General features: G+C 41.1%; 1 protein-coding gene across 3 annotated transcripts; it reads left to right on the forward strand.

Moving 5' to 3' along the window:
• Positions 1,912-7,955, forward strand: LOC8064492 (B3 domain-containing protein Os03g0619600). 3 transcript variants are annotated; one of them, XM_021462600.1, is made up of 10 exons: positions 1,912-2,281; positions 2,450-2,744; positions 3,263-3,402; positions 4,207-4,627; positions 4,710-4,918; positions 5,680-6,031; positions 6,121-6,332; positions 6,634-6,982; positions 7,082-7,335; positions 7,456-7,955. In XM_021462600.1, exons 3-10 carry the CDS (start codon positions 3,268-3,270, stop codon positions 7,690-7,692), a joined length of 2,169 nt encoding a protein of 722 aa, XP_021318275.1. In that variant the 5' UTR covers positions 1,912-2,281; positions 2,450-2,744; positions 3,263-3,267; the 3' UTR covers positions 7,693-7,955. The 3 variants fall into 3 exon arrangements, with proteins under 3 accessions (XP_021318275.1, XP_021318279.1, XP_021318281.1); XM_021462604.1 differs by having other exon boundaries at positions 2,459-2,744; XM_021462606.1 differs by having other exon boundaries at positions 1,914-2,744; positions 6,124-6,332.

Raw genomic sequence — 8,187 nt, forward strand, 5'->3', positions numbered from 1 at the left:
AAACCAACCAAACAGTCACCGTATTAATGTTTTTTTTAATTGATAGATCTGTAATCTATAATATTAGTATTAGTATAGGGAACGAACTATTTCCTACAAATTTACAACTTCCGTTATTGAGATGACGAAGAAAAGTAGTCTTAATTATATTCTTGTGGTTGAGGAAAAGAGACCTTAGCTTTGCCGTGTTTGACAGGTTCTAAGAGGTACTACCGAGGGCTGACAGATATCAAATGACGATTATGGCATGCACACTAGTGTCAACTTGTAGGTGGTGTAATTTTTCGAGACAACTTAGCAGACAATATGTAAAATGAGTTGTATTTTAAGTTGTCTTGTATATAGCAAACTTAAATTCATTAGCTTGTGCATAGAACAAAGTTCATTACTGAGTTCCTATTTAGGCCTTGTTTAGTTCCCAAAAATTATCTAAAAATTTTCAAGATTCCCCGTCACATCGAATCTTGCGGCATATGCATGGAACATTAAATGTAGATGAAAACAAAAACTAATTGAACAGTTTGACTGTAAATCACGAGATGAATCTTTTAAGCTTAGTTAGTCTATGATTGGACAATATTTACCAAATAAAAACGAAAGTGTTACCGTACCCGAAAACAAAAAAATGAAACTGAACAAGGCCTATATGACAACAACTCGTACGACAATGATATATGACCATAGGTTTCTTGGTAGCCTCAAAATTTCTCCTATGAGATAGTTGTTTTGCGAGGCAACTAATTTTGATAGTTGTTTTGCAAGGCAAATAATTTTCTCTCCACTCCCCCCCCTAACCCACATCACACGCACACAGCCCCCTCTCCTCTAAATCATATTCTTCCACACTTTCATTTTGCCATTTCATTTCTTTCCACCTTTCGTTGGTCTATGGTGAACTTTTCTTCATTGTTGTTCTTGGCGATCGACATGAGTGTCCACCTCCTGCACCAATCAGCACGCATGTCACCACTGCCTCCTTATCTCTCTCATTCCCTTGGGAAAAGGGCCATCGCATCGACCCTCGTGCGAGGACACTCCCCGGCACCCCTCCGCAACCTCCTCAACCCTTAGAGCAAGCGCAATGTATCTTGCCGAAGTCAGCAGTAAGGTAGGGCCAAAGAGCAGGTGACATTCGGCATTAGACCCCCTTCACAATGTCTATCCGATATATAGTAGGGCCCAAATAAAAAATAATATTGACCACCACTTCTTTCACAGCGCTACATGGGTTGCCAGAACTCTGATCCGCACGAGTTCAAAGAGAATACAATTTTTTTATGCCTTATTACCCAGTAGTAGTGCTACTACCGGATGATGCTATTACCGGTTTTTACTTTCTCTTCACAATGTATCTTACTGGTATTAAGGTCTTATTACCTCTTCTTATCCCTCCATTGCGGAAGCCCTTAGGGCGACCTCAGCAACGCCAAAGAAATCGCCAGCGATTTAAGCTGCAGAAACAATAAAAAATAACATGAGAGAGCACACACCCTTGCATGTTTCGAGATACAATTTATTGGACATCGTGGGAGACTAGCGAGTATGGCAGTCCCTCTTCTGACCAATAGGAAAATCCTCGTTGCGGACGCCCTTATGCTTCCTCATTCGCATATGTTTATTTTGAATAAAATAATAAAATATAATCTGAAAAAGATCAAAACTAGAGAAACGGCACTGGGTCTCGGCCCGTCTATCATGTCCTTCTACGAGGAAGGCCCGGATCTGCGTTCACGTTTTGTCACTGGCCTCATATATAGGCCATTTCCCACAAACACGTGGGCTCATCACAAGCACGCGGCCGATCTTTACGGATAGGAAAGCACCGCCACGTAGCCCATCACAAACACGTGGGCTCAAAACCGGCATGGCCACCCGCCGGCCGCCCCGGCTGGCTGCGAGCCACCGGTGAGCGCGCGCGGGCACGCGTCCCGCCTGGGCCTGCCCATTGCCGGCCGCCGGCGCTCCCCTCCCTGTTCTTGCGTGCTCTGACTCTCTCTGAGAAAGATGCAGTAGAGGGAGAAAGGAATGGAAGCAAAAACACTGCCGCGAGCGACGCCGGCGGATGCACCCCCGCCTGCCGGAACAGGGCAGCCTGCGCAGGGGGGCCTCTATCTACACGTTTGCCTATGGTCACGCGTGGTTCATATCTTAATCTGCTCTGCTGCATAATTTCTGCCGCCCAGAGAATCTCCCAAAAGAATCTCTGAAGACTCCGTACAAGTGAAGGGTTGCAGGTTGCAGCTCTGAGAAAGCGATTCTGATGCGCCTACCCTTCAAAGTGGTAAGCTTGGCATCAATTTCTTTGCAATATATGAACATTTCATTTCTCCAGGTTTCTTTATGGTTCGAGCAACAGTAGCATTTCTGTACACCATACTCAAGTGCAGGGGAATATATTCTGTGTCTGGTAGAGTATCTTTCGAGTTGCTAGCTTCAACAAGTCATGCAGTCTCTGCAGATTCCCTGTCATCTTTTAGTGAAAACGGTATGGGGAGCTACAATACAGTGAGATGTCACTCCATGAAGTTCCTTCAAAGGAGATATCATTGCCTCTGCATTTGGAGATGCCTGGTTCGTCAAAGATGCTTCATGATGCACCGTGTGTATCCATCCAACGGTTCTATTCGCAAATAAGGAAAAAAATGTGATGAAGGTAGGCTTGTGACAGTGTGGCTATATATAACCGGTGGCCTTGCAGTTCCATGCATGACTACTCTCCTCTCCAGTGCAGCTTCTCAGCGAAGGTGAGACCATTTCCCCCTTCCTTTGAGCAGTAAGAAAGTATGAGAGCCTAGAACTGCTTTCATTTCTTCATCTGCATTTGCATGGTACATTGAAATTTTTGGTTCATTTTATGGCTACTCTGCATTGACAGTAGGCAGTAGCACAGCCTACCTTTTCTTTTGTTTTTTTGGTGAGGGAATTTCTTTGTAGGTTGTACTGCATATTATACTTAGTATACTATATTACAGCATGTTACGGTAATGCAACTTTTATATGTTTTCTTGAAATTGAATGAAGAATAAGCAAGAATGCTCCGCTGTAGAATTGTAGGTTCAGTAAACTGAAGTAGCACTCTCTCTCACTAGCTCACATAATGATTTCAAAAAAGAAACGAGTAAATTAACAAGAAACTCATCTTTAAGGAGCCAAACTACCTATTTTATGAGATTGTTTTGCTTGTTGTACACTACAAACAGAGTTACTTTTTTTTTCTTATTGAAAGTTGCATCTGATTATCATTTAACAATTCAAAATTCAGTTGCCATGGCTAGGCGTGGTGCTTCCCGGATCCAGACACCTTGTGATGCTTGCAAAAGATACTTGGACCATTTGGATGAAAAGAATAAAAATGTTAGGTCCTTCCTCAGCCCCATGACTGCCAGTTCTAAACATAGCATGGTAAGCCTTCACAAGTTTGCTATCCTTGCTCGTGTTGCCGCATACATTGTATTTTTCCATTTTGAAGTGACATGATTACTGGGTTGGAATTAGTAAACGTATACTTGATTTTGTACTTTGGTATCCTTGATTCGAGATATCCAAAACTGCTAACTGAATATATTTAATTCGACTCGTCACTCGTCAAGTACTTTAGTGTTTCTTTGACATGTCCAAGCTTAAAACAAAAGCAGAATGAACATGCATATCATACTACCTGAGGAAAAGCTTCAGCTTGTCCCTTAGTAAGAGGTTTAGTTTGTTTCGTGTATTTGATCCTTCATGTGTATATCATTGAACACTGCTGAATAAACTAAATACCATCTACATCGATCACTTACACATAGTTGCCTACCAAAACTTGTTTAGCTTTACAAACCCTTCATGGTTGGCAAATCATGTCAGTCACAATAGTGTGTAATAATGCAAAGCGTATCATGGATTTCTGTGAGATTCCCCACAATTGCAGTAATTTTGTGCTGCACCAGCTTCTTTTGGACATAACTAATGTATATTGATATTAGCTTCTGATGGTGCTCTGTTCCACGACCAATCTTTACTAGTGCTGAATTTGTACATGAAATGAGTATACCCTTTCTTGTTTTGTGCCATGCTAGTTTAAAACGTAAAGCGATGCATTTATGAAGCATCTTCTCACTGTAGAAAATAAGCACATTTTACTTTACATTATACATATATTGTTTCTCTGGCTGTTACAGGAATAGACTCATTTTACGTCAATACTTCTTGTCCTTGTTACTATAGGTCGTGCCAAAGAGATTTCTGAAGCATTTTGCTGGAAAGTTGTCAGGAACCATTAAGTTAGACTCCCCTAATCGTGGTTCATATGATGTTGAAGTTACAGAGCACTGTAACAAGGTAGTGTTCCGACATGGGTGGAGGCAATTTGTTGAGTCCCATGACATAAAAGAAAATGATTACTTGTTGTTCCGTCACGTTGAGGGATCTTGTTTCGAGGTTTTGATCTTTGATACTGATGGTTGTGAGAAAATGTTTTCTTGTGCTGGCATAAGAAGTGTAGATTATGTTAATATCTCCAGCGACTGTCATCATGAGACCACAGAATCGTCAGCAAGTGAAAGATTTGTTAGGTGTCAGAAAGGTAGTTCCTGTCATCATGGGAAAATTGCAAAAAAGGTTGCAGCATTCTCATCATCTGAGTCAGGTTAATGTTAATTAGGTGACTTACATATTTGAGCTGAATTTTATGATATTTATTCTCTAATCTTCTGCGAAACTTTGTACAGGAGAAGATATTCCATCTGAAAACAAATCTTCTGAGTCGGATGATCTTCAAACACCCCTGAGGCAACACTATGTTTTGTCACGAAGAAACTACCTATCTAAAGCACAAGAGGAGAGAGTAATTGCGCTTATCCAGGAAATTCAACCTGAAAGCACTGCTTTTGTAGCAGTCATGAGGAAGAGCCATGTTCAACCACCTTGTCCTTATCTGGTAAGATCACAACTCATTGTTAGGATATGAGCTACTATTAGTAATGGCTATTGGGTTACGGCTTGGGCCTACGTGCCTCAACTGGTTGGGCTTGGCCTATGTATGGAGAGTAGTATATCTACCCTTGATTGAGGGAGATAGGCATGAAGAATATTGTAACAACTCATACTATTCCGTTATCGATATTTCCCTTCCTATACTGTTCATCTTCTACTTTGATCCCTTGCTATTGATGTTCTTCTCTGATTCCTCTTATTCCTTTCTATTCCCTACAATCCAATTCAAGGTTGCTAACATCATTCTGTTCAGTGGCAACTACTTATCTCAATACTAACTTTTCGTTGATAGCTAAGGGGGTGTTTGGTTAGGGGTGATAAAATTTAATAAGCACTGTAACATTTTCGTTTTATTTGACAGTTAGTGTCTAATTATGGACTAATTAGTCTCAAAAGATTTGTCTCGCAAATTATCCTCTAGCTGTTGTTTTAGTTTTGCAAATAGCATATATTTAGTACTTCATGCATGTGTCCAAACATTCGATGTGATGAGTGATAAAAAAATCACATGGAACCAAACAGGCCCTTATTTTGTATTACTGAGCATTTATCTTCCCTATATAAGAGGAATTTGGCCATCTTCAAGTTCTCAGGAACATTCTGAACACTTGTTTAACAAATGATTTTGTTTCTTTTCTTTGACAATTGAAACTGTATTCTTGGTTGCCCGTCAAGAGCCTCACATCTTGCTCCATACATAACCAGGTTATTTCTAAGGGATATGCACTTGCACATTTCCCACATAAAAGCACGAATGTGACTCTTCAGACGCCAGGAAAGAGCAAGAAATGGCACCCCAAATTCTACAAAAGAAAAGATGGGCAACTGTACATGCTTAAGGAACAGTGGATGGACTTTGTCCGTGACAATCATGTGCAGGAGGGAGATATCTGCCTGTTTTTACCGACAATGGCTGGGAGAAGATCCACATTTACAGTCTATTTAATTCAGGCAACATCAACTTGTTCTAGGGGTGGATCTGGTAAGAGGGGAAGCTTAAGCCATCAAAAGGAAATAGCAAAGAAGGCTGCAGTATCCTCACTGTATGAGGAATCAGGTTAAATTGTTGAGCCATTTGTATTTTCACACCATACTTCTTTAATTCTTTTATTGTTGTCGCTTTTACAATTTAATATAATATCTTAGCAGGAGAAGATAGTCTATCTGGCTACGAATCTATCCAGTCAGATCATGTTAAGGCATTCTCAGAGTGTAATTATGTCTTATCGGCACGGTGCCACCTGACTGTAGAACAAGAGAAGAAAATAGTTGGTCTTTTCAAGAAAGTTCAACCAGAAATTCCTTTCCTTGTGATTCAAATGAAGAAGAGCAATGTCAACCATCTTAGATCTGATCTGGTAATATGCACTAGTCTTTTTCTGTGTAGTGGGTTACTTTATGCCAATTGAAGTGGTCTCTTCTTTACATGTTTATAGTAATTCAGTGAAAACCATTATCAGTTCTGTCACGTTGCATTTGGGATTTAGTAAAGTAAACAAGAATATGCACAAGTTCTTAAGTTTGAAACATTACATTTTTTTCACTTGTCACTACATCAGCATTACCATTTTCTTTATGCTCAGTTGAATGAATGGATCGAGTTTATTGGTAGATCAGCCTTTCGTTTAAATATTTACAAATTGTTTCCCTATCTGTTAGGTCATTTGTAAGCGTTATGCAGCACAACACTTTCCTGAAGAAAGTCAATCCATCACACTTGAACGCCAAGGAGGGAAAAAGTGGCGTTCCAAGCTCCATGTTAGACCTGATGGAAGTGGATACTTGCTAACTACGGGATGGCAAAACTTCGTCCGTGATAACCATTTGCAGGAGGATGATATATGCCTGTTTCAACCTATGCCAAGTAAAAAAGGTTTCAGGGTGATGGTCCATCTGCTTCATGACCCAAGCACTCGTTCTTCTTCCTCGGGTGGGCATGCTCATGGCTTAAACAGCCATGTAAAAAGACGAGTGACATCAACTGCGCATGTTCATGAGAAATCAGGCAGTATGGACAGTTTCCACTGTTATGGTCTAACATGTCACAGATTTTGTTTTCCATCTTCTTGTTCTGTTTGATGACGATGATGCGGAATCCTTTTTGCAGGTGAGAATTCTGGATCGTTGGACCTGCATAAGTGTCGATCTGTGCAGCAAGTGCATCAAGTTTTCAGTGACTGTGAGGTGGTGCCTTCTAGTTCTATGCCTCCTCTCTATGTAGTACTGGGCGGCACCTGTTTAACTCCAGCACAGGACAAAGTAGTGCAGGAGAAAGCCATGGCCATCAAGGCTGAAGTGTCCATTTTTGTGGCAACCATGAATGATAAAATTGTTGGCTACCACTACGAGCCTGTCATCCTAGTAAGTCCAAATGCTTCAGTATACGCATATACAAAGACCAGAAATTTAGTTCTATAGGCAGTACATAGGTATTGCCATTGGTTGAGCTTACTCTTTGTACCTGGGATGTATGTAATACAGGACTTGAGCGATGCTGCTCAGTATCTTCCAGACGGGAAACAATCTCTGACACTCCGTCAGCAGGGCAAGGCGTGGCACACAAACTTGCACAACCGGCTGATGCTTGCCACCGGAGAATGGCACCAGTTTGTCCGCGACAACGGCCTGGAGGACAGGGACATCTGCCTGTTCGAGCCGATGAAGAATGAGAGGCTTGCCATGCTGGTGCACATCATTCGCAGCCAGCAGTACTCTTAACTAGTTGCCATTCTGCTTATGGACTCAACTAGCTTTTGGCGACCTGGAGAAAAATTGTTAGTGTGGACTGGTAGGTGACTAAGGGGTTGCCCTACTGTCACTACTGCTAAAAAAAATAAAGTTAGGTGATGCTCTGTTAGTGTGATCAAGTACTTGGAAGTAAACTCCTGCTCATGAATAATCTTGTGCGTTGTATTGTATCGCTGGATCTGTGCATCTGTGCAGGAGTAAGACGTTTAGTAGAGTTGTCTTGTGTTGAACTATATGATGTGCCGCGGTTTGGTAATAAGAGATTACAACAGCAGGCGTCGATTGACAAATGCCCATAGAACAAGCTCGATGTTAGTCCTTGTGAGGCACATTAATTAAAAAGAGGAATTCACACAAGAAAATCTGACAAATTGAGGTATCCATCTCTGCTGTTAGGGTAAATATTGACCCATGTACACTTATATCTAAGAAAAAGTTACCAAATACCGCTATATATCTGCTTAG

Source organism: Sorghum bicolor, chromosome 1, assembly GCF_000003195.3.
Source record: "Sorghum bicolor cultivar BTx623 chromosome 1, Sorghum_bicolor_NCBIv3, whole genome shotgun sequence".
Classification (NCBI taxonomy): domain Eukaryota; kingdom Viridiplantae; phylum Streptophyta; class Magnoliopsida; order Poales; family Poaceae; genus Sorghum; species Sorghum bicolor.

Coding starts and splice junctions, on each gene's coding strand:
- LOC8064492 (XM_021462600.1), top strand. CDS start 3,268: ATGGCTAGGCGTGGTGCTTCCCGGATCCAGACACCTTGTGATGCTTGC. Junction 4,919..5,679: donor AACCACCTTGTCCTTATCTG/GTAAGATCACAA, acceptor ATACATAACCAG/GTTATTTCTAAGGGATATGC. Junction 7,336..7,455: donor ACTACGAGCCTGTCATCCTA/GTAAGTCCAAAT, acceptor TATGTAATACAG/GACTTGAGCGATGCTGCTCA.